This window comes from Oncorhynchus kisutch, linkage group LG27 (genome assembly GCF_002021735.2).
Source record: "Oncorhynchus kisutch isolate 150728-3 linkage group LG27, Okis_V2, whole genome shotgun sequence".
Taxonomy (NCBI): domain Eukaryota; kingdom Metazoa; phylum Chordata; class Actinopteri; order Salmoniformes; family Salmonidae; genus Oncorhynchus; species Oncorhynchus kisutch.
The window spans coordinates 21,951,724-21,977,466 of NC_034200.2; the positions used below are offsets into that span (position 1 = coordinate 21,951,724).

The 25,743-nt window shown below is 44.3% G+C and overlaps 1 protein-coding gene across 2 annotated transcripts in view; it reads right to left on the reverse strand.

Moving 5' to 3' along the window:
* LOC109871754 (zinc finger SWIM domain-containing protein 5-like) overlaps positions 1 to 6,693 on the reverse strand; it is a 48,494-nt gene extending 41,801 nt beyond the window's left edge. Inside the window, exon 1 of one of the 2 annotated variants that reach the window (XM_020462738.2) lies at positions 6,161 to 6,693. In XM_020462738.2, the coding sequence (XP_020318327.2) occupies positions 6,161 to 6,650 (490 nt within the window). In that variant the 5' untranslated portion in view covers positions 6,651 to 6,693. The remainder of the gene's footprint in view (positions 1 to 6,160) is intronic. The other variant, XM_020462737.2, reaches the window with a different exon arrangement.
* Positions 6,694 to 25,743: the final 19,050 nt, after the last annotated feature.

The window sequence follows — 25,743 nt, forward strand, 5'->3', positions numbered from 1 at the left end:
GTCTAGCAGCTTTCCCTGTATGCTCATCTTACAATGACAGCGATACACCACAGCCAAACGTGAATACAAAATAAAAATCCATAATCAATCATTATTACACATTTGTCTCTCATCCAGGAACGGGCAGGAAACCTTTTGGCTCCATGTAGATATAATAAAACCTGGCCGGCGGTTGAGGTTGAATGTAGCTCAATAATAATCTCTAAACTGGTCACAATGAGTCACATTGCAGCAGCAGTCACCTTGTGATAACTGTACAATACATACCTGCTGGTGTGAGAACAAACAGCTCACCATAGAGGCATGATGACTTCAATAGGAACTTTTACAGTTATTTTCTCGAGCCTGTGTTTTGTATTTGATCAGGGAACAGTGCATGTGTGCGCTACGGCAAGCTGTTAGCTCCAATAAAACACATAAAGGCAGCATGTTTAGTGACTGACACACGACACATCAGCAGGTATGTGCATGGGGCCCGGCCACGGCAGCCAGAGAGGAGTGGAGAAGAGGTGATATCTAAACCTTACCCCTGGCTAGGAGGTAGAGCCAGCCTAGCAATGTGGTGGAAGCTACAAATCAGTGACAGACAGTGGAATGAATAACCCCATTGCTCCCTGTAGCTCCATGTTCTACCACGCTTACACAAGTCAGGCCCGTAAAGCCTATAACAGCTTCTACCCCCAAGCCATTAGACTGCTAAACAATTAATAAAATGGCTACCTAGACTATTTGCATTGACCCCTTTTTTACTCTGCTGCTACTCACTGTTTATTATCTATGCGTAGTCACTTTATCCATACCTACATACACATTACCTCGACTAACCTATACCCCCTGTACATAGCCTCATTGTTTGGTATTTTAGTGTGTTACTCTTTTTGGCAAATATTTTTGTACTTACTTTTTTTTAAATTCAGCATTGTTGGTTAAGGGCTTGTAAAGTAAGCATTTCCGGTAAGGCCTACCTGTTGTATTCAGCGCACGTGACAAATACAATGTGGTTTGATTTGAAGACACATGGGATCTGTGCTGAGCAGTGTGTATTACTGATAAAGTCAATCAGAGGGTATCGCCAGGCAGGCGGTGGGCATCAACAGCAAAGGCAAGGTCGCTTATTATTGATTTTTAGTATGTGAGAATGTACAGAGCCCAAGGTAAATCGTTGCTATGAAACCACTACAGATAACACGTGTTAGATGAGAGGGGTGGAATGTGGATGGTGCTGTAGCTGGTTATCATTTAGTTCCACCGTAACACATGGAAACAAGAAGCAGTGCTGGGGGCCCTGGGGGAGAATATATGTGGCATGTAAGAGGATAGCTAGAGTCAACATGGTCCCTCTTCTACATGGTCTGTACTCCGTGTCAGACACTACAGCTCACATAACACATTCCTACAACTTCATAACAACATTGTGTAGGCCTAGCTACTATAGAGTCTGTGTGTGTGTTCACCTTTCTCTATCAGAATGAACATTTTGTGCTCTCCCCTGATTAAAGCATTTACATACTTAAGCCCCACCCCCCCACCCCTCCCCAGACCAAATTAATTTCCTCCTTTGACAGAGACAGAAAAGGCTTTTAATGACTGTGTCCTTCAAACCTGAGACTGCTAATAACTGTAAAGAGCAGATTTGTTTTACTGATTTTCTTTGAAACTTGCATGCATGGAATTAATTGTCTTGATTAAATATTGTCTGTCTGGGCGTTGAGAGACGGCTCAGAATTAGTGGTCCCTTGTTAAACTTGTATAGGTTCTGAGTAAGATTTGGCCCAGAATACAAAGATGACAGTTTTCAGTAGTGACATCACTGAGGAGCAACAAATTAATATCTGCCTCAAAACCGACAAGAACTAGAAACATTAGGGCACTATAGAATAGGTGTCTGCATCTAAAACAAATAATGGACACTATATAGCTAAGTAATATGTCCAATATGACAGGCACCTGTAAGATAAGCATGTCCATCAAACAACGCAGGCACTATGGGCTCATCATTAGTAAAATGGGTAGAGTTTCCATTTTGTAGGAGGGAAGTAGAAGTGCCAAAATGTAACAGAAAGGGACAGAGAAAAAAAGACAGACTGCTGTCTCCCCACAGCATTTAACATGGAATCGACTTGTTCAAAACAAATTATTTTGCAATGTCTCATTTCTAAAGAAGTCACAAACCACCCAAAAAGGCACGATCAAATTTGGCCTGCACCCTGCCACACAGAAACCCAAGAGGGGGAGTGACTCCTGTTTGAGTCATGGCCGAGGTGCATCATCAATGACTAGGAATGGACCTGGCTACGTTCAGTCACTTCCTTTTACTTAAACCCTCTCTACAGACCAGAAGCCACACACGGATTCGCAGGAATCTCAAGAGCTAAATTGTTGAAGCATAATCCTGCAGAAACTTTGCTTTGCCTCGTTCCCTCCCCCTTTTCGTGATATCCATTTGTGATCTTGTCTCATCACTGCAACTCCCCAACGAGCTCGGGAGGTGAAGGTCGAGTCATGCGTCCTCCAAAACATGACCCTTCGGTGCTTCTTAACACCTGCCCGCTTAAACCGGAAGCCAGCTGCGCCAACGTGTCGTCGGAAACACTGTTCAACTGACGACTGAAGTCAGCCTGCAGGCGCCCGTCCCACCACAAGGAGTCACTAGAGCACGATGAGCCAAGTAAAGCCCCCCATGACAAACCCTCCCCTAACCTGGATGACGCTGGGCCAATTGTGAGCCGCCCTAAGGGACTCCCGGTCACGGCCAGTTGTGTCACGGCCTGGGATCAAACCCAGGTCCGTAGTGATGCCTCAAGCACTGCGATGCAGTGCCTTAGACCTATGCGCCACCCGGGATGCCCAGCGTCTCTAGTTTTTATTTTTGTACTGTCTCCATGCACACCTGAAGGACTCTACACACTCATGCACACTGATACTCCAACACACACATAACATGCACACACATTTATACTGATTCTACACACATGCACTCACATACAATCTTCATTTACGCTGCTTCTCTGTTTTTCCATGCCTCCCGATGCCTAGCCACCTCACCCATACACATACAGTATCTACCACTCGGTATCCCTGCACATTGTAAATATGGTATTGAAACTGAACATGTATATAGCTTTACTTTCTTGTGTACTTATTTGTATTTCCTGTGTGTTTATTGTTCTACCTTGTGTTATTTTTAGGACTACACTGATATTGATTACTGTATTGTGGGGTTTAGAGTTTGCAACAAAGGCATTTCACGGTACTTGTGCGCGTGACATTAAAACTTGAAGTCAGTGAAGCTTCAAAGGGGACCTATTAGGGCTTTATGCAACAACATGGTGAGGTAGAGAGAGGACCGTGCTTATAGCATTCACCACCCCACCACACACCCTCCCTCCTCCCCCTTCTGTGAACAAGTGCTTTTTCTACAGCTGGGTAACAAAGCATGACCCAATAATCCTGAAGCCTGACTCAAAGCTGGAACCTCCTCTCTGAGGACTTTATCAGACTGCCTGGCGTGGGGGGCGATGAGGAGGCTGCTTAGGCATGTGCGGGGGATGGGGGGGGATTACACACACACACAACTATCTGTGATTATTCTAATTATGACTAAAGCCCTGACTGAGTAGATTATGAGCACAGGCCAATATATGCAATATGATGAGTTTACATGCAATAAGGGACTTTACCGTGAACCATACAAAGGCATGTATCTGGGCCAAACTGTTATTCATGTCATCAGCTAAACACATCTATACTAACTCATTTCTCAAATACAAACACTGATCATTTATTTTGTGAGCCTTTGCATGCAAACTATCCTGACTGCAGAGGAGTTTGCGCCCATTAACACAAATAAAAACATTAAATGCACTGAGTAAGGACTTTGGGGCTTACTGTTGCAGCATACGAATAACAATTCTGGGGAGAAAGAGTGGTGGGCCAGCCAGACATGAGGCATCGCAGAGAGCTTGCAACAGGTCTGCTCCTGTCCTTGACAGTTGGCTAAACGTCTCAATGCAGGTAACAAGGTTTTGTATTACTATGAGTTGCGTGAACTGTGTGAGCCATCAAACAAGCAAGGAAGAAGTCAGAAGAAATCCCAGTCTGTGTTCCACGGAAGACATGTTTCTCCAAAGCTTCATATAAGCAGTTAGTATATAAACAGCCAACATGCCCCGCAAGTCGAGGCCTGGAGAACCAGGAACACTATGAAAAATCTAAGTAAGTTTAGGTTTATACAGGGAACTGGTTAGGTCTGGCAGTCACATATAGAGCAAGTAGAAAACTATCCTAAATATTTTGTAGACATAAGCAACCCTCATCTGTAGCTGGTTATTACCATAGAAATGCATGCACTTCGTAGAAAGATTCAGTGCTGTAAACACTGTTAAAGTTAAGGTACCCCAAATATTTTGGGCATAAGTTAGAAACAAATAGATAATGTTAGAGACAAAAATCACACAAAAACCAAGTGATAAAATAATCTGTCATAGAAATCACATTTACCTGCATTCCATTTGGTTAATAAAAAGGTAAACACAGGCCTGTATTGACCTTGAGGGGAAAACAATGATTTACTGCTATCTCTGTTAAGTGTCTCACATTATAGCTTATTTTAAAATGCCAAATCAGACTCCACCGTGCTGATATTGGTTGTGTTTTCACACTCTGCCACACATTTTCTTAGAGAAATCCCTTGAGTTCACAAATTGTCAGTCTCTTGTTGGACACACATTGTCTGCATAATTTAAGTGATTATTTATTTCTATAGGCTATCATATTTCTTTATACCTGGATGAACATTAGGCTTTCTTAGAATTATTAGAATGGAATATTAATATGTTGTGTTTTTATTATTGTCAAGTAATACTGTACATAAACTATATGAAATCAAAGCATTTCCACATAGATGATCTGCTATAAACTATTGGCCAATAAAAACGTGGTTTATTCTTTTTCCAGTCCTCAGGATGTGTAAACCCACATGTTTATATTGGGCTTAGTCCCTAAAACACAGTTCAATCAAATCCTCCATTGGTTTAGATTATAATGATCAATTCTTCATAATTTACATGTTATAGTGGCAGACACATGAATTAAACAATATTTCGTTGGAGAGAGGAGCCTGTGGAGTGTACCTTTGTCTAAAATAACCAGTGGTTGCCATTCTGCAGTGATCGCCTTGGAAAAGCGAGACGGATATCGATCATCTCAACTGGAAAGCTATTGTGTAGTAGTGGGACTACAAATTTCCCGCTTCCCAGCACAAATATTATTTTGTGAAATTACAAATGGTACAATTTTTATGAATACTTCCAAAGTTGGGTCCAATGCGTGGTTTACACTGCGTAAATATTTTCCGTAGACCTACTATTGGCTATGAGTCCTTTGTCCTGTCCAACGAGCAAATAAACAAAAGATATAGGATTTGAATCGAGTCGGCTTACGTTGGTTTAATTATAATAAGATATCCAATACGCGTATTTGTCTTTCACATAAACTACCCTCTATCACAAATAAAGACATATAATCGAGTTGTAACATATGGAGTGTAAAACCGCCGCTAACAGAGATACGTTATGACCCCCCCCACCAGCGCAAGGAAAGGGTAGGTAGCCTTCCATAGCCCTTGACGAGGGAGGGAAAAAAGTGCTGAAATGTTGCCAGCACATAGATAGCTGGGTCGGCTCAATCGACTCAACAACGTAATGTGAAGCGAGTCAATGCTATATCGAGGCTATGGATATGTTACTTCGTTTTAAATCGTGTGCGTAAAACCACAAAAATAGTTACAACTTAACGAACGGCTATAATATCTATCAACTGACAGCCCTTTAATTTTTTAACAGCTGAGCTGATACAGATCAACGTATCCGGCTTCCTAATGAAACAGAGTAGCCTAGCCAGCCATCTGAATTTAATGTAGGCTAGATCACTCCGTTCACTTAATTCGATCCGAACCAAATTAATGTCGGCTTATGCTAAAATTGCTTCAACATAGACCAGTTTTTCCATACTTTTGTTTTCATGGAAAAACTTATACCATTACTAAATGCCAGCCTACCCTTCCTTGATCGAGTTAGGGCTTAGGGGCACAGACTAATTTGAAAAGCCGTGTAAGAGGAGAAGAGGGACAGGGGCAAAGTGCTGTGATTGTTCCACTTACCGACTTGTAAGACATTTTCCACACAACCAGTCTCTAAAAGCCGAATGCCCCGACGGAAAGGCAGTCCATCTCCGGTGCCCGCTGCCCCCGTCGTACTGGTAACCCCTCCAGGGACAGCCCCGGATCCAGCGGGAGCCCCTGTTCCTACCGCCGGACCCTCTTCGCCGGCGACGCGGCACTGAAACGACGAATACATACATATTTCCCTTTCGTTCCTCGGAAAAGACCAGTACACTATACGGCGCTGTACTGGCTCTGGGATCCGCTCGAAGCGCTCCTCCACCCTCTCAAAGGCCCATTTCTCCGCTACAGCCTTTGCCGCACAGTCCAATAGAGATTCCGGGCAGCGAAACCGAGAGTTCGGAAAACCTGGACCAGGCCCTGGACCAGGCCCTCGGGGAGCCGGGCGCAAGCACAGTCGCTTGCTGGCCGGGGGTAAAGATAGATGAAGCGGCGGCTGAGGCGGTAGCTCTGCACGTCCCTCCGCCATGACGACCAGATAAACACTGAGGACCGGCGACCTGCTTCAGAATCGCACAACCGAGAGGAGGTCGTCACAAGTTACCACAGCCACAAAGTTATAAACCCCGCCCATTTATACAATTTATCTTCTTAAATGTGATTTTAAACCTAACCCTAACATTAACCACACTGCTAACCATATGCCGAACCCTAACCTTTAATTAAGGCCAAAAAAAGTAATGTTTGTTTTTCAGATATTTCACGATAGCCAATTTTTAATTTGTGGCTGTGATATCTAGTGGAAACTGGAGAAGGGGTCTGGGTGTTGAGGGGTTTAACGTCACCACCAATAACAAACACTCCCCAATCACATGGCAATACCGCACTGACAACGCACCACTGCTACCCCCCTCTTTATATGTGTGTGTGTGTGTGTGTGTAGTTGTTGTCCTACATTATGTGGACCCTAATGTTCTAACAATTCACCCAAATGTCCTGAAAAGGTAGGAAAACAGTAACTTTCTTGAATGGCAGGACTTGTTTCAGGTCTTGAATTGGTTCAAATGCTATATTAAGCTTAAGGGTTAGGTTTAGGGTTTTGGGGTTAAGGTTAGGGTTTTTGGGATGAAGGTTAGGTTATGTTAAAAGTTAGGGGTAGGTTTAGAGGTTAGGGAAAATATGATTTGTAATGCTCAAGTGTGTGTATTTATCTACTCTGCAACTCTTAAGACAGACACACACATCTTTACTCACCTCAACTTTAACCTTGACCTATAAAGTGGAAAAGATGACGATATTTTTTCAAATTTGTCTTAAATAAATCATTTAAAAAAAATCTGAAATAAACATGACATGGAAATAAAATGAACACATCCAAGTAGTAAAAACCCTTCCCTCCATTAAACCCATACCTTTACTGACTGAGATTAATTACAAAGACACTAACTGTAAAATTCAATCCACACCATTTACTTCAATGTTTCCAATCCAGCAAATATATATCCTCAGAATTGTCATTCATTATCAGATTTTGTATCAAATTGACACATTATAAGTCATACAGTACATGTTGTGAGTAATGTAAAAAATAACATATGTAGTCTAATAACTCTTTAGCAGACTATCACCATTTTAGCACTTGGATCCTTTTTAGCACTTGGATCCTTTTTAGCACTTGTGCACTATTTTCTTTGAAAATGGAAAAACCTGGGGTCGTTCCACTTCAAAAAGCACAAGAAAGAGGATTTCGACACACTGAAATCGTTTATGTATTTAGGAACAGATATGATTAGCATTCCTAAAATATTATTTTGTTGAAATATAATTTGATCTCTGAGAAATTAAGCTAACTGATAGTACCCAAAGTGGCCATTTATATTTATAGAATTCAGATCATATTAAATACATATTCTACCCAACATCCAATTAGGACCAAACGTATTCCTACCAATGAGTAAAACATGAGGAATCCCTTCCAAAATAGTAAAAAACCACCTGGACCCCACACCCAATGCCAATCCCACCCCAACAACCATTATACATTATTAGTTCTCTATGTTTGACAAGTAGTATGAAGCTCTGACTTGGAATATTGCTTCTTCATACTATGTAATGTATTGCCTGTGATGCTGGTGTTTTTTCCCGCCACTGTTCTGAGAAATTAGCCATTGAAGTCACTTACATTATTTACTATAAAGTAGTGTTAAAGTACCAGGTTTTGACCACTGTGTTCCTGCTATACTGCCACACTGTTTTATTTATTTTGCTGGTCTCTTCTGTTTATTAAATAGATCAAACATTTCCTTTGCAACTTTGGATAGAAAACCAATAGATTTGCCTCATTATGAAAATTAATTGTGTGGTCATCCTCACAATTCAAGCCAGTTCTCCACGATAGCAATTCAGTTTGTCCTAATAGCAACTTCATGCTTCAACCCAACTATCATTGAATAGACCAACAAGTGGCCGCTCTCTGAGAGGGCTATCCCAATGCAATTCTCAAATGAAGACTTTTCCTACAAGCCCAAAAGTTGAATGGAGAAATGGGCTACGGATTAAAATGTCAGGACAACCCTAATAAAATAATTAATGGCATGGCAGTCTTGTGTTTTTCAATAAAATTATCAGGAAACAGCTCTATATGTATTGTGAATAGTGACATTAAACCCTTTACCATTGAAGTAAGAGCTGGGGAATCCCCATTAGAGACCATAACATTGAAACCATTAGAACTGCTGTGGCCTAATGGTTTGCTTGTTCAGCAGGAATGGTCTAACAGTAATCCAGACCTTTTTTGAAGGGAATAAACAACACACAAAGGGGCCATTTCCTGGACACAGATTAAGTGTAAAAGAAGGACAAAATTATTTGCTTTCATGGAGGACTTGCTTGAATTGTGAGGATGATCACACAATTTATTTTCATCATGAGCCAAATATATTGGTTTTCTACCCAAAGTTGCAAATAAAATGTTGTGATCTATTTGATAAGCATAAGAGACCGGCAACATTGATAAAATAGTGTGGCAGTATAGCAGGAACAGTGGCATCTAGTGGTTAAAACCTGGTACTTTCACACTACTTTATGGCAAATATTGCAAGAAACTTCAATTACTAATTTCTCGGAATAGGGAGAAAAAAAACAGTATTAGATCCACATGGAATACATTACATAGTATGGAAAAGCAATACTTCAAGCCACAGCTTCATACTACTTGTCAAACAAAGAACTTGTACTGTAAACGGATATCAAAACTTGGGTCCAAATTGGATGTTGGGTACTATATTTATTGAATATTATCTGAACCCTATAAATTAAAATGCCCAATTTGGGTGTAATCAATTAGCTTAATTTATCAGAGATAAAATTCAAATTCAATGCCTGTTTCTAACTACAGAGAGGCTTGCTGAAATGACATAGAACAAATCCCTGGTCAGAATAAACATGGAATATAATAAGAATGTCCTGAATAAGTAAGCACATTTTCTTCAGTAACAAAGCTTAAATCAGCCAGTGTCTCTGATCAATCATGCAGTCCTCATTTAGAGACAGTGACAAACATTGTCGATGCTCGATTACACCCAGACTGAGTGACTGAATGGTATTTTCTCCAATTAACATTGTTATGAATAATTAATACTAGGGGGATTCACAAACTTTACACACAGACTGAGGCTGTGTGCGTTTGGGAGATTCACCTTTCTGGTTCGTTTCTCTTTTAGCTTGGCATAATTATATACTTTTTTCTTTACAATCTTCATGCTAGTCAGGACTATCCCAGGATGGCTAGGAGAATAGGGAACAGGGAATCATGAATTTACAGTTCGGTTATTATCGATCAAGCACTTATTTTGTCATTCTGTCTACGTGAAAAATAACACACCTATTTTGGTTCATACATATTTGAAGTCACTCTAATTCTATTTTCACCCATTTTCTTGTTCAGCCCGCCTTTCCGAAAATGTTTTTACGTAAAACTGTGAATGTCGTTATTATTCATCAGTGTCAGTGATGAAAAGCACAGTTTAGATGTCCTTGGGTCCTTTTCAGTTCCCTCTTTTTCCAGACCTTGAATAATGTAAAAATATAAAACTTATCACAGGGTTGCGAGAGATCAGTCAGGCCTCTCTGTGAAAAGGGAGGGACAATTCTTTTATTTTGAAGAAGATATTGTCATTAGGACTCTTTTAGCCAGCAACTCAATGTCTGTCTCCAGGTAAAAGCAACTGCTCTCCTCCCTGCATGCCACTGGTTGTGATGAAATCTAATAAAGTTTCTGAAAGCGTTTCTATAGCTGACAATGTGAAGGAGAAGGACATTTAAATACAGGCTTTTTTTAAACGTACGCACGCACGCACACACACATGTACACACATAAAGGGCAGAAGCTGCAGTTGTGTGTTGAGGCCCCGGCACCTTGTTCCCCCGCAGAGAGAGTGAGGGACACTCCTGGAGGCTGCTGTTGTCATCCCTCCTCGCTCTCTTCTCTCTCTCCTCTTTTCTCTTTGAGGAGGTCGTGTCTCTTTGAGGCTCCCAGCCAAGGAGCTGTTTTGTCAGTCAGTGGAGATGAGATTGCCTGGCCTCATTGTCCTTCAGAGCTCACAGGGATCTATAAAGCCTCTTTCTATCTTAAAGACTGCCAGTTCTGGAGTCCAGCTGAGAGCTGTGTGAAGGGTGTGAAAAGGGAATCAGAAAGCTTTTCCCATCATGGGTGGCCCCCAGCAGTCTGCCCAGCCTGCTGCCACTCTCACCAGCTCGTTGACTGACGCACTGGTGTTGCTCCTCACATGTTTCACAAGGGCAAACACCACAGATAGTGCATACGGGCCATTGGCCACCATTATATAGGGAAGATAATGTTTTAGCACAGGCTTACCTGGCTGGATCGTCATAGTTCACGAGGAAGATCAGACATTTTGTGGCATTTGGGGAAAACGGTGACAGCTCTTTCCACTGCAATGATAATTGAGGTGACAGTGATGCGGGATGTTGTTTTGGGTAAACACAGTGTTTGTTTGTTTGTCGGTGTGCTCTGAGACAGAGCAAACAGCAGGTATGAGAGTAAGTAATGACAGGACTCCCAGCATGCGTGCTACAGTCCAGTCGAGTGCATATAGGGTGAATATGACAGGATGACAGCCCACAACAGAGGACACCAGCCATGTCTGTCTGTGTGTGTGTGTGTGTGTCTCCCAATTCCTTTCATCTTGTTTTTTTCAACGGGATACTTTCACTGTTGTATGACAACGGAAAATAAATGCAGCAAATGTGTGTTCATGTAAAAAATGACTTGGAACCCCCCTGCTTCTTATTGTCCTCCACTACATCCCTGCTATCTTTGTCAACTTCTCTGTCCCCCGTCAAAGAATCCCCTTTTGGTGCATAATTACATCAAACAATGGACCAAACCCAATGGTGGATGCAACCTGTTACCAAGGCAACTATTATAGATTTAAGGGAGACAAGACAGGTAATTGTAAAAAGATTGATAGGGGACAAGGGACTGGGAAAAGCCTATCAAAGAATATCTCAGAGGGAATTACAATTACATAATGACAGGGCTTCTCTTCTACCAAGCCGATAGGCCCTCGTTCGTCTGCCACAAGATAAAGGCCACGACTGCTCTCTTTGTCATTCTCCTGCTATATTGACTTGCACAGATATAGGCTTAGGGTTGTTTGATGGCTCAATGGCAAACAATAAATATTCTATCAGTATTTGAGATATAAGTGATCTCTCAGGCAGGTGAATGTGTTTTAATGATCTGGGTAGTGTGTAATGCACTAACCAAACCATTGTCTTTTATTCTACAGATGAATCGACAAAACATGACATCTGTAGTGATGCAAGAGTCTGATTCAACCCCCTTTTTGTTATTCCCTTCCTTTTTTCTGACCACCATTTCCTATGATATAATACGTGCAAGAGAGGGAGAGTTCTCCTGCATTCATATACTGGTTTCATCTTCCTCTTGGCAGGTTCAGTTTAGACTTGGTCTCCACAACATAGACGGGGGTGTTGTTCACTCTCTTCTCTCTGACTCTCGGTCTAAGAATGCACTTTATGTGGCTCGGGTGGTGTCAGCGGAAGTTCCTGTCAGTCTACCTCTCTCAGTGTATAGCTGCAAGGGCGTAGCTTGGATCTAGGCTTGGAGAGATATATGGAAAGAAACATCAGAAAATTCCCCTGGGAGGTTGGGGTGGAGGACGGTGGAGGCCGTACGTATCCCTTCCCGACAGCCCCTCGGCCTCAGGCCCTCAACCTGGTGACGTCAGCCATTTGTGGGCAGGTTGTGGCATTGCACACCGGCGGTTGGCGTACAGTGAACAATGGCTGTGTTGATAGAGGAGCCAGCACTACCTGTAGGGCCTGATTTTGATCACAAAGGCCTCCAACCCCCTCCACAGGCCCGGAGCTGTCAGCAGGCCCAGACATCCATTAATACAACCATGTGACTCAGAGTTAAGTGGACACTGAGCAGCACAACACAACACTACTCACCCGGTGTGAATAGGGAATTACCCACGCAACCTTTTGTTTCACAATGCCTCGACGAGAAGGGAAGGTAGCTGTGGAATGGGCTAGTGTTGCCATAAAATACCTTTTTTGTCACTGGGAAGGAACATCACTTGTTTGCTGTCTACTGTTCAAATAATCCATGTTTATTTGAACTGTGTCTTGAGTGTATCTGGGTGTGCCCTGGCCCCAAACTAAGCATTTGTTGGGCTGACAGTGTGATGATTAAGGCTGAGGTGTCAATTTAATTAGGTGTTTGTGTATTGGCCAGACACCGCTCCATAAAGGCACAAGACATGGGGGTGATTTTTTATAACAGATAGCTCCTCTCAAGGGCGCCTCTCATCTTGGAGGACTTCCTCCCCCCACCTCCAACTAGCCACACTCCCCAAATCCTGGTTGGCTGATGAGAAGGTTATTAGTGGATGTAAGCCACCCCTTCCTCCATGGCAGTGTGCCTCTCAGCAAAGGGGGTAGAAACTCTTCATAAGTCTCCGCCCCCCTGGTCTGCACCCTTACTACTGCAAGCAATGGCTGTGTGCCCACTACTGGAATGTCCATGTCTACTTTACTCCAAATACTCTTCTCTGTTCACTTTTTACTCCTCCTCTCTTCTCTCCCCACCCGTCTGTCTCTTGTTTCTCCCTCTCATTGCCTCTCCTTTCTCTCCCTCTCATTCTCTCTCATCTCTTTTCTTTCTCTATTGTTGGTGCCCAAATGGTATTTCTTCCAGCTATAGGAGGAGGAGAATGACTGTTGGTCTCTGGAGAGGCCTAAACACAAACACAGGGAGTGACCGTCCACTGATCTGGCTTGAGTGATGGGTTTTATCTAAAAGACAGTGGCTTTTATTGGCTCTGTTAATGCAGCATTTACTGTGGCAGGACTGATGTGTCCTCTGGGGCAGTCAGTGGTGCAGCTGCAGTTTAGGGCCTCCAACGCTGGCTTGTGAGTGACCGCCCAGCCCCGGACCAAAACCAGGATTCCTGTCAGATGACCAAGAGGCTCTATGGTTACTGCAGCAGAATCTAAGAAGGATGAGGAAATTTGTCCAAATGGAGTCCATTTACTTGAATTCTCTCTCCAGTAATATCTCTCCCTGCAATCCATCTGTTATTAGATGCTCTCAATGTGTCTCTCTGTTCTCCCTCTCTCTCTGATCTGAACTGAAGAAGCAGGAAATGACCAGTCCCCCCTCTGTTCTTGTCTACAATGCAGCACTCCACATCGTCTCGGCTGAATTGGATGAAAATGGCATGTGTTGAAATGGCTGTTGTCTGTCTCAGGCCTATGGTGTCTGATTGGTGGGATGTCTCTAATGGTGTTAGGGGGTGATTTCACGCCCAGCAGGCCTCCGGGCCCCATCAGCCTCCATGCTGGCCAAGTGGCCTGTGTGAATACTGGGGCTGGGGGCGAGGAGCCCCCCTTTATGGTGATAGCCAAGATGTGTGTATTTGATCAAGGGAGAGCCCAGGTCCTTATTTGCATGTCAACGGAAATAAATACCTCTTTTAAAGTAGACAAATAGAAGAGATTAGCAATGTAGATAAGCCATCATCGAGCAGAACATCCCACCCTATTTGCCCTAGCAAAGACAGAGGAATAATTGAATGTGTGGCATTTCTGTTGGAAAAGGTTTATTTTACGTGATTGCAACCAGTATGCTTTTAATGCTCATTTTAGTATAAAGCTCAGTGTTGTTTCAGCCTTGCTCATTTTAGTATAAAGCTCAGTGTTGTTTCAGCCTTGCTCATTTTAGTATAAAGCTCAGTGTTGTTTCAGCCTTGCTCATTTTAGTATAAAGCTCAGTGTTGTTTCAGCCTTGCTCATTTTAGTATAAAGCTCAGTGTTGTTTCAGCCTTGCTCATTTTAGTATAAAGCTCAGTGTTGTTTCAGCCTTGCTCATTTTAGTATAAAGCTCAGTGTTGTTTCAGCCTTGCTCATTTTAGTATAAAGCTCAGTGTTGTTTCAGCCTTGCTCATTTTAGTATAAAGCTCAGTGTTGTTTCAGCCTTGCTCATTTTAGTATAAAGCTCAGTGTTGTTTCAGCCTTGCTCATTTTAGTATAAAGCTCAGTGTTGTTTCAGCCTTGCTCATTTTAGTATAAAGCTCAGTGTTGTTTCAGTCAATGGAACAAATTGTATGGAAATTTGAGTTCTGAATTGACCCTGCCTTCACCCCCCCCCCCCCCCCCAAACATTCGGACACGTGTGAACCAGAGATGAATAACTGTTCCCTCTAATTGTAACCACGGAAGGCCAACCGCGGTACTGCAGGCATTGTTAGCAGAAAACTGGATCCCCATTATAGTGAATGGGAAAATGACCATCTTCATGGTCAATCTCTGTGAATAAAAATACTTTTTGAAGATAATCATAGTACCAAAAATGTCTTCTAATAGACCATTTGTATGTCCTTGAATCAATTATTTTAAAATCACACACAGAAGAAGTTATGAGGATAATTGAGTTGCTAATGGCAGCCTGCAGTAAGCCGGTCGGCCTTCAACTTGAGTTACTCAATGAGAGGGGGCAGCACTGTGCTAGCCTGCAACGTCACTTCCTGAAGGAGCTTAAACTGACTTCATTTGGCTTCAATGCGCTAATGAGTCTTCACATCGGAATGAAAGGTTTCACATGATCAATGGCTTTGTCCATTCATAGATAAAGTCATTGGTGTGAATCAGTGGAGGCTGCTGAGGGGAGGACGGCTCATGATATTGTCTGGAAGGGAGTAAAATGGGGTGAATGGATTGGTATAAAACATGAAAACCATGTGTTTCACTTTGTTTATGCACAGTTTGTTTATGAGACTTTTTATTTAATTGAGTTATAATATATATATGTATTTTTTTTTAAACAATTTTATTTGCATCCGTTTACAATTAATTTGCTCTTACATTAAAAAATATCCTTGCAAAATCAATGTTTGGCTTTCAATATCATTATTTTTGTTTGCAGTACTAATAATTTGGTTCTCGACCTCAGTAGTTTTGCTTCATATTAGTAACTCACTCACGAGAGGATTGCACCATATACTCTATTATAGTCAACAGCCACCAACAGTAGAGACCAATCAGTCAGTCCAGTTAAAGTCAACAGCCTCCAACAGTAGAGACCAGTCAGTCCAGTTAAAGTCAACAGCCTCCTACAGTAGAGACCAGTCAGTCAGTCCAGTTAAAGTCAACAGCCTCCTACAGTAGAGACCAGTCATTCAGTCCAGTTAAAGTCAACAGCCTCCTACAGTAGAGACCAGTCAGTCAGTCCAGTTAAAGTCAACAGCCTCCTACAGTAGAGAACAGTCAGTCAGTCCAGTTAAAGTCAACAGCCTCCAACAGTAGAGACCAGTCAGTCAGTCCAGTTAAAGTCAACAGCCTCCTATAGTAGAGACCAGTCAGTCAGTCCAGTTAAAGTCAACAGCCTCCTATAGTAGAGACCAGTCAGTCAGTCCAGTTAAAGTCAACAGCCTCCTATAGTAGAGACCAGTCAGTCAGTCCAGTTAAAGTCAACAGCCTCCTATAGTAGAGAACAGTCAGTCAGTCCAGTTAAAGTCAACAGCCTCCTACAGGAGAGACCAGTCAGTCAGTCCAGTTAAAGTCAACAGCCTCCTACAGTAGAGACCAGTCAGTCAGTCCAGTTAAAGTCAACAGCCTCCAACAGTAGAGACCAGTCAGTCAGTCCAGTTAAAGTCAACAGCCTCCTACAGTAGAGACCAGTCAGTCAGTCCAGTTAAAGTCAACAGCCTCCAACAGTAGAGACCAGTCAGTCAGTCCAGTTAAAGTCAACAGCCTCCAACAGTAGAGACCAGTCAGTCAGTCCAGTTAAAGTCAACAGCCTCCTACAGTAGAGACCAATCAGTCAGTCCAGTTAAAGTCAACAGTCTCCTACAGTAGAGACCAACCAGTCAGTCCAGTTAAAGTCAACAGCCTCCTATAGTAGAGACCAGTCAGTCAGTCCAGTTAAAGTCAACAGCCTCCTATAGTAGAGACCAGTCAGTCAGTCCAGTTAAAGTCAACAACCTCCTATAGTAGAGACCAGTCAGTCAGTCCAGTTAAAGTCAACAGCCTCCTATAGTAGAGACCAGTCAGTCAGTCCAGTTAAAGTCAACAGCCTCCTACAGTAGAGACCAGTCAGTCAGTCCAGTTAAAGTCAACAGCCTCCAACAGTAGAGACCAGTCAGTCAGTCCAGTTAAAGTCAACAGCCTCCTACAGTAGAGACCAATCAGTCAGTCCAGTTAAAGTCAACAGCCTCCTACGGTAGAGTCCAGTCAGTCAGTCCAGTTAAAGTCAACAGCCTCCAACAGTAGAGACCAGTCAGTCCAGTTAAAGTCAACAGCCTCCAACAGTAGAGACCAGTCAGTCAGTCCAGTTAAAGTCAACAGCCTCCTACAGTAGAGACCAGTCAGTCAGTCCAGTTAAAGTCAACAGCCTCCTACAGTAGAGACCAGTCAGTCAGTCAGTCCAGTTAAAGTCAACAGCCTCCAACAGTAGAGACCAGTCAGTCAGTCCAGTTAAAGTCAACAGCCTCCTACAGTAGAGTCCAGTCAGTCAGTCCAGTTAAAGTCAACAGCCTCCTACAGTAGAGACCAGTCAGTCAGTCCAGTTAAAGTCAACAGCCTCCAACAGTGGAGAACAGTCAGTCAGTCCAGTTAAAGTCAACAGCCTCCTACAGTAGAGACCAGTCAGTCAGTCCAGTTAAAGTCAACAGCCTCCTACAGTAGAGACCAGTCAGTCAGTCCAGTTAAAGTCAACAGCCTCCAACAGTAGAGACCAGTCAGTCAGTCCAGTTAAAGTCAACAGCCTCCTACAGTAGAGACCAGTCAGTCAGTCCAGTTAAAGTCAACAGCCTCCTACAGTAGAGCCCAGTCAGTCAGTCCAGTTAAAGTCAACAGCCTCCTACAGTAGAGACCAGTCAGTCAGTCCAGTTAAAGTCAACAGCCTCCTACAGTAGAGACCAGTCAGTCAGTCCAGTTAAAGTCAACAGCCTCCTACAGGAGAGACCAGTCAGTCAGTCCAGTTAAAGTCAACAGCCTCCTACAGTAGAGACCAGTCAGTCAGTCCAGTTAAAGTCAACAGCCTCCTACAGTAGAGACCAGTCAGTCAGTCCAGTTAAAGTCAACAGCCTCCTACAGTAGAGACCAATCAGTCAGTCCAGTTAAAGTCAACAGCCTCCTACGGTAGAGTCCAGTCAGTCAGTCCAGTTAAAGTCAACAGCCTCCAACAGTAGAGACCAGTCAGTCCAGTTAAAGTCAACAGCCTCCAACAGTAGAGACCAGTCAGTCAGTCCAGTTAAAGTCAACAGCCTCCTACAGTAGAGTCCAGTCAGTCAGTCCAGTTAAAGTCAACAGCCTCCTACAGTAGAGACCAGTCAGTCAGTCCAGTTAAAGTCAACAGCCTCCAACAGTAGAGTCCAGTCAGTCAATCCAGTTAAAGTCAACAGCCTCCAACAGTAGAGTCCAGTCAGTCAGTCCAGTTAAAGTCAACAGCCTCCAACAGTAGAGACCAGTCAGTCCAGTTAAAGTCAACAGCCTCCAACAGTAGAGACCAGTCAGTCAGTCCAGTTAAAGTCAACAGCCTCCTACAGTAGAGACCAGTCAGTCAGTCCAGTTAAAGTCAACAGCCTCCTACAGTAGAGACCAGTCAGTCAGTCCAGTTAAAGTCAACAGCCTCCTACAGTAGAGACCAGTCAGTCAGTCCAGTTAAAGTCAACAGCCTCCAACAGTGGAGAACAGTCAATCAGTCCAGTTAAAGTCAACAGCCTCCTACAGTAGAGCCCAGTCAGTCAGTCCAGTTAAAGTCAACAGCCTCCTACAGTAGAGACCAGTCAGTCAGTCCAGTTAAAGTCAACAGCCTCCTACAGTAGAGACCAGTCAGTCAGTCCAGTTAAAGTCAACAGCCTCCTACAGTAGAGACCAGTCAGTCAGTCCAGTTAAAGTCAACAGCCTCCTACAGTAGAGACCAGTCAGTCAGTCCAGTTAAAGTCAACAGCCTCCTACAGTAGAGACCAGTCAGTCAGTCCAGTTAAAGTCAACAGCCTCCAACAGTAGAGACCAGTCAGTCAGTCCAGTTAAAGTCAACAGCCTCCTACAGTAGAGACCAGTCAGTCAGTCCAGTTAAAGCCAACAGCCTCCTACAGTAGAGACCAGTCAGTCAGTCAGTCCAGTTAAAGTCAACAGCCTCCAACAGTAGAGACCAGTCAGTCAGTCCAGTTAAAGTCAACAGCCTCCTACAGTAGAGTCCAGTCAGTCAGTCCAGTTAAAGTCAACAGCCTCCTACAGTAGAGACCAGTCAGTCAGTCCAGTTAAAGTCAACAGCCTCCAACAGTAGAGTCCAGTCAGTCAATCCAGTTAAAGTCAACAGCCTCCAACAGTAGAGTCCAGTCAGTCAGTCCAGTTAAAGTCAACAGCCTCCAACAGTAGAGACCAGTCAGTCCAGTTAAAGTCAACAGCCTCCAACAGTAGAGACCAGTCAGTCAGTCCAGTTAAAGTCAACAGCCTCCCACAGTAGAGACCAGTCAGTCAGTCCAGTTAAAGTCAACAGCCTCCTACAGTAGAGACCAGTCAGTCAGTCCAGTTAAAGTCAACAGCCTCCTACAGTAGAGACCAGTCAGTCAGTCCAGTTAAAGTCAACAGCCTCCAACAGTAGAGACCAGTCAGTCCAGTTAAAGTCAACAGCCTCCAACAGTAGAGACCAGTCAGTCAGTCCAGTTAAAGTCAACAGCCTCCTACAGTAGAGACCAGTCAGTCAGTCCAGTTAAAGTCAACAGCCTCCTACAGTAGAGACCAGTCAGTCCAGTTAAAGTCAACAGCCTCCTACAGTAGAGACCAGTCAGTCAGTCCAGTTAAAGTCAACAGCCTCCTACAGTAGAGACCAGTCAGTCAGTCCAGTTAAAGTCAACAGCCTCCTACAGTAGAGACCAGTCAGTCAGTACAGTTAAAGTCAACAGCCTCCAACAGTAGAGACCAGTCAGTCCAGTTAAAGTCAACAGCCTCCTACAGTAGAGACCAGTCAGTCAGTCCAGTTAAAGTCAACAGCCTCCTACAGTAGAGACCAGTCAGTCCAGTTAAAGTCAACAGCCTCCAACAGTAGAGACCCAGTCAGTCAGTCCAGTTAAAGTCAACAGCCTCCTACAGTAGAGACCAGTCAGTCCAGTTAAAGTCAACAGCCTCCTACACTAGAGACCAGTCAGTCAGTCAGTTAAAGTCAACAGCCTCCTACAGTAGAGACCAATCAGTCCAGTTAAAGTCAACAGCCTCTTACAGTAGACACCAGTCAGTCAGTCCAAGTTAAAGTCAACAGCCTCCACAGTAGACACCAGTCAGTCAGTCCAGTTAAGTCAACAGCCTCAACAGTAGAGACCAGTCAGTCCAGTTAAAGTCAACACAGCCTCCAACAGTAGAGACCAGTCAGTCCAGTTAAAGTCAACAGCCTCCAACAGTAGAGACCAGTCAGTCCAGTTAAAGTCAACAGCCTCCTACAGTAGAGACCAGTCAGTCAGTCCAGTTAAAGCCAACAGCCTCCTACAGTAGAGACCAGTCAGTCAGTCCAGTTAAAGTCAACAGCCTCCAACAGTAGAGACCAGTCAGTCAGTCCAGTTAAAGTCAACAGCCTCCTACAGTAGAGACCAGTCAGTCAGTCCAGTTAAAGTCAACAGCCTCCTACAGTAGAGACCAGTCAGTCAGTCCAGTTAAAGTCAACAGCCTCCTACAGTAGAGACCAGTCAGTCAGTCCAGTTAAAGTCAACAGCCTCCAACAGTAGAGACCAGTCAGTCAGTCCAGTTAAAGTCAACAGCCTCCTACAGTAGAGACCAGTCAGTCAGTCCAGTTAAAGTCAACAGCCTCCTACAGTAGAGACCAGTCAGTCAGTCCAGTTAAAGTCAACAGCCTCCTACAGTAGAGACCAGTCAGTCAGTCCAGTTAAAGTCAACAGCCTCCTACAGTAGAGACCAGTCAGTCAGTCCAGTTAAAGTCAACAGCCTCCTACAGTAGAGACCAGTCAGTCAGTCCAGTTAAAGTCAACAGCCTCCAACAGTAGAGACCAGTCAGTCCAGTTAAAGTCAACAGCCTCCAACAGTAGAGACCAGTCAGTCAGTCCAGTTAAGTCAACAGCCTCCTACAGTAGAGACCAGTCAGTCAGTCCAGTTAAAGCCAACAGCCTCCTACAGTAGAGACCAGTCAGTCAGTCAGTCCAGTTAAAGTCAACAGCCTCCAACAGTAGAGACCAGTCAGTCAGTCCAGTTAAAGTCAACAGCCTCCTACAGTAGAGTCCAGTCAGTCAGTCCAGTTAAAGTCAACAGCCTCCTACAGTAGAGACCAGTCAGTCAGTCCAGTTAAAGTCAACAGCCTCCAACAGTAGAGTCCAGTCAGTCAATCCAGTTAAAGTCAACAGCCTCCAACAGTAGAGATCCAGTCAGTCAGTCCAGTTAAAGTCAACAGCCTCCAACAGTAGAGACCAGTCAGTCCAGTTAAAGTCAACAGCCTCCAACAGTAGAGACCAGTCAGTCAGTCCAGTTAAAGTCAACAGCCTCCCACAGTAGAGACCAGTCAGTCAGTCCAGTTAAAGTCAACAGCCTCCTACAGTAGAGACCAGTCAGTCAGTCCAGTAAAGTCAACAGCCTCCTACAGTAGAGACCAGTCAGTCAGTCCAGTTAAAGTCAACAGCCTCAACAGTAGAGACCAGTCAGTCCAGTTAAAGTCAACAGCCTCCAACAGTAGAGACCAGTCAGTCAGTCCAGTAAAGTCAACAGCCTCCTACAGTAGAGACCAGTCAGTCAGTCCAGTTAAGTCAACAGCCTCCTACAGTAGGAGACCAGGCAGTCCAGTTAAAGTCACAGCCTCCTACAGTAGACCAGTCAGTCAGTCCAGTTAAAGTCAACAGCCTCCTACAGTAGAGACCAGTCAGTCAGTCCAGTTAAAGTCAACAGCCTCCTACAGTAGAGACCAGTCAGTCAGTACAGTTAAAGTCAACAGCCTCCAACAGTAGAGACCAGTCAGTCCAGTTAAAGTCAACAGCCTCCAACAGTAGAGTCCAGTCAGTCAGTCCAGTTAAAGTCAACAGCCTCCAACAGTATGAGACAGTCAGTCCAGTTAAAGTCAACAGCCTCCTACAGTAGAGACCAGTCAGTCAGTCCAGTTAAAGTCAACAGCCTCCTACAGTAGAGACCAGTCAGTCCAGTTAAAGTCAACAGCCTCCAACAGTAGAGACCCAGTCAGTCAGTCCAGTTAAAGTCAACAGCCTCCTACAGTAGAGACCAGTCAGTCCAGTTAAAGTCAACAGCCTCCTACAATAGAGACCAGTCAGTCAGTCCAGTTAAAGTCAACAGCCTCCTACAGTAGAGACCAATCAGTCCAGTTAAAGTCAACAGCCTCTTACAGTAGACACCAGTCAGTCAGTCCAGTTAAAGTCAACAGCCTCCAACAGTAGACACCAGTCAGTCAGTCCAGTTAAAGTCAACAGCCTCCAACAGTAGAGACCAGTCAGTCCAGTTAAAGTCAACAGCCTCCAACAGTAGAGACCAGTCAGTCCAGTTAAAGTCAACAGCCTCCAACAGTAGAGACCAGTCAGTCCAGTTAAAGTCAACAGCCTCCTACAGTAGAGACCAGTCAGTCAGTCCAGTTAAAGCCAACAGACTCCTACAGTAGAGACCAGTCAGTCAGTCAGTCCAGTTAAAGTCAACAGCCTCCAACAGTAGAGACCAGTCAGTCAGTCCAGTTAAAGTCAACAGCCTCCTACAGTAGAGTCCAGTCAGTCAGTCCAGTTAAAGTCAACAGCCTCCTACAGTAGAGACCAGTCAGTCAGTCCAGTTAAAGTCAACAGCCTCCAACAGTAGAGTCCAGTCAGTCAATCCAGTTAAAGTCAACAGCCTCCAACAGTAGAGTCCAGTCAGTCAGTCCAGTTAAAGTCAACAGCCTCCAACAGTAGAGACCAGTCAGTCCAGTTAAAGTCAACAGCCTCCAACAGTAGAGACCAGTCAGTCAGTCCAGTTAAAGTCAACAGCCTCCCACAGTAGAGACCAGTCAGTCAGTCCAGTTAAAGTCAACAGCCTCCTACAGTAGAGACCAGTCAGTCAGTCCAGTTAAAGTCAACAGCCTCCTACAGTAGAGACCAGTCAGTCAGTCCAGTTAAAGTCAACAGCCTCCAACAGTAGAGACCAGTCAGTCCAGTTAAAGTCAACAGCCTCCAACAGTAGAGACCAGTCAGTCAGTCCAGTTAAAGTCAACAGCCTCCTACAGTAGAGACCAGTCAGTCAGTCCAGTTAAAGTCAACAGCCTCCTACAGTAGAGTCCAGTCAGTCAGTCCAGTTAAAGTCAACAGCCTCCAACAGTAGAGACCAGTCAGTCCAGTTAAAGTCAACAGCCTCCAACAGTAGAGTCCAGTCAGTCAGTCCAGTTAAAGTCAACAGCCTCCAACAGTAGAGACCAGTCAGTCCAGTTAAAGTCAACAGCCTCCTACAGTAGAGACCAGTCAGTCAGTCCAGTTAAAGTCAACAGCCTCCTACAGTAGAGACCAGTCAGTCCAGTTAAAGTCAACAGCCTCCAACAGTAGAGACCCAGTCAGTCAGTCCAGTTAAAGTCAACAGCCTCCTACAGTAGAGACCAGTCAGTCCAGTTAAAGTCAACAGCCTCCTACAGTAGAGACCAGTCAGTCAGTCCAGTTAAAGTCAACAGCCTCCTACAATAGAGACCAGTCAGTCAGTCCAGTTAAAGTCAACAGCCTCCTACAGTAGAGACCAATCAGTCCAGTTAAAGTCAACAGCCTCTTACAGTAGACACCAGTCAGTCAGTCCAGTTAAAGTCAACAGCCTCCAACAGTAGAGAACAGTCAGTCAGTCCAGTTAAAGTCAACAGCCTCCAACAGTAGAGACCAGTCAGTCCAGTTAAAGTCAACAGCCTCCAACAGTAGAGACCAGTCAGTCCAGTTAAAGTCAACAGCCTCCAACAGTAGAGACCAGTCAGTCAGTCCAGTTAAAGTCAACAGCCTCCTACAGTAGAGACCAGTCAGTCAGTCCAGTTAAAGTCAACAGCCTCCTACAGTAGAGACCAGTCAGTCAGTCCAGTTAAAGTCAACAGCCTCCTACAGTAGAGACCAGTCAGTCCAGTTAAAGTCAACAGCCTCCTACAGTAGAGACCAGTCAGTCCAGTTAAAGTCAACAGCCTCCTACAGTAGAGACCAGTCAGTCCAGTTAAAGTCAACAGCCTCCTACAGTAGAGACCAGTCAGTCCAGTTAAAGTCAACAGCCTCCAACAGTAGAGACCCAGTCAGTCAGTCCAGTTAAAGTCAACAGCCTCCTACAGTAGAGAACAGTCAGTCCAGTTAAAGTCAACAGCCTCCTACAGTAGAGACCAGTCAGTCAGTCCAGTTAAAGTCAACAGCCTCCTACAGTAGAGACCAGTCAGTCAGTCCAGTTAAAGTCAACAGCCTCCTACAGTAGAGACCAGTCAGTCAGTCCAGTTAAAGTCAACAGCCTCCTACAGTAGAGACCAGTCAGTCAGTCCAGTTAAAGTCAACAGCCTCCTACAGGAGAGACCAGTCAGTCAGTCCAGTTAAAGTCAACAGCCTCCTACAGTAGAGACCAGTCAGTCAGTCCAGTTAAAGTCAACAGCCTCCTACAGTAGAGACCAGTCAGTCAGTCCAGGTAAAGTCAACAGCCTCCTACAGTAGAGGCCAGTCAGTCAGTCCAGTTAAAGTCAACAGCCTCCTACAGTAGAGAACAGTCAGTCAGTCCAGTTAAAGTCAACAGCCTCCTACAGTAGAGACCAGTCAGTCAGTCCAGTTAAAGTCAACAGCCTCCTACAGTAGAGACCAGTCAGTCAGTCCAGTTAAAGTCAACAGCCTCCTACAGTAGAGACCAATCAGTCAGTCCAGTTAAAGTCAACAGCCTCCAACAGTAGAGTCCAGTCAGTCAGTCCAGTTAAAGTCAACAGCCTCCAACAGTAGAGACCAGTCAGTCCAGTTAAAGTCAACAGCCTCCAACAGTAGAGTCCAGTCAGTCAGTCCAGTTAAAGTCAACAGCCTCCAACAGTAGAGACCAGTCAGTCCAGTTAAAGTCAACAGCCTCCTACAGTAGAGACCAGTCAGTCAGTCCAGTTAAAGTCAACAGCCTCCTACAGTAGAGACCAGTCAGTCCAGTTAAAGTCAACAGCCTCCAACAGTAGAGACCCAGTCAGTCAGTCCAGTTAAAGTCAACAGCCTCCTACAGTAGAGACCAGTCAGTCCAGTTAAAGTCAACAGCCTCCTACAGTAGAGACCAGTCAGTCAGTCCAGTTAAAGTCAACAGCCTCCTACAATAGAGACCAGTCAGTCAGTCCAGTTAAAGTCAACAGCCTCCTACAGTAGAGACCAATCAGTCCAGTTAAAGTCAACAGCCTCTTACAGTAGACACCAGTCAGTCAGTCCAGTTAAAGTCAACAGCCTCCAACAGTAGAGAACAGTCAGTCAGTCCAGTTAAAGTCAACAGCCTCCAACAGTAGAGACCAGTCAGTCCAGTTAAAGTCAACAGCCTCCAACAGTAGAGACCAGTCAGTCCAGTTAAAGTCAACAGCCTCCAACAGTAGAGACCAGTCAGTCAGTCCAGTTAAAGTCAACAGCCTCCTACAGTAGAGACCAGTCAGTCAGTCCAGTTAAAGTCAACAGCCTCCTACAGTAGAGACCAGTCAGTCAGTCCAGTTAAAGTCAACAGCCTCCTACAGTAGAGACCAGTCAGTCCAGTTAAAGTCAACAGCCTCCTACAGTAGAGACCAGTCAGTCCAGTTAAAGTCAACAGCCTCCTACAGTAGAGACCAGTCAGTCCAGTTAAAGTCAACAGCCTCCTACAGTAGAGACCAGTCAGTCCAGTTAAAGTCAACAGCCTCCTACAGTAGAGACCAGTCAGTCAGTCCAGTTAAAGTCAACAGCCTCCTACAGTAGAGACCAGTCAGTCAGTCCAGTTAAAGTCAACAGCCTCCTACAGTAGAGACCAGTCAGTCAGTCCAGTTAAAGTCAACAGCCTCCTACAGTAGAGACCAGTCAGTCAGTCCAGTTAAAGTCAACAGCCTCCTACAGGAGAGACCAGTCAGTCAGTCCAGTTAAAGTCAACAGCCTCCTACAGTAGAGACCAGTCAGTCAGTC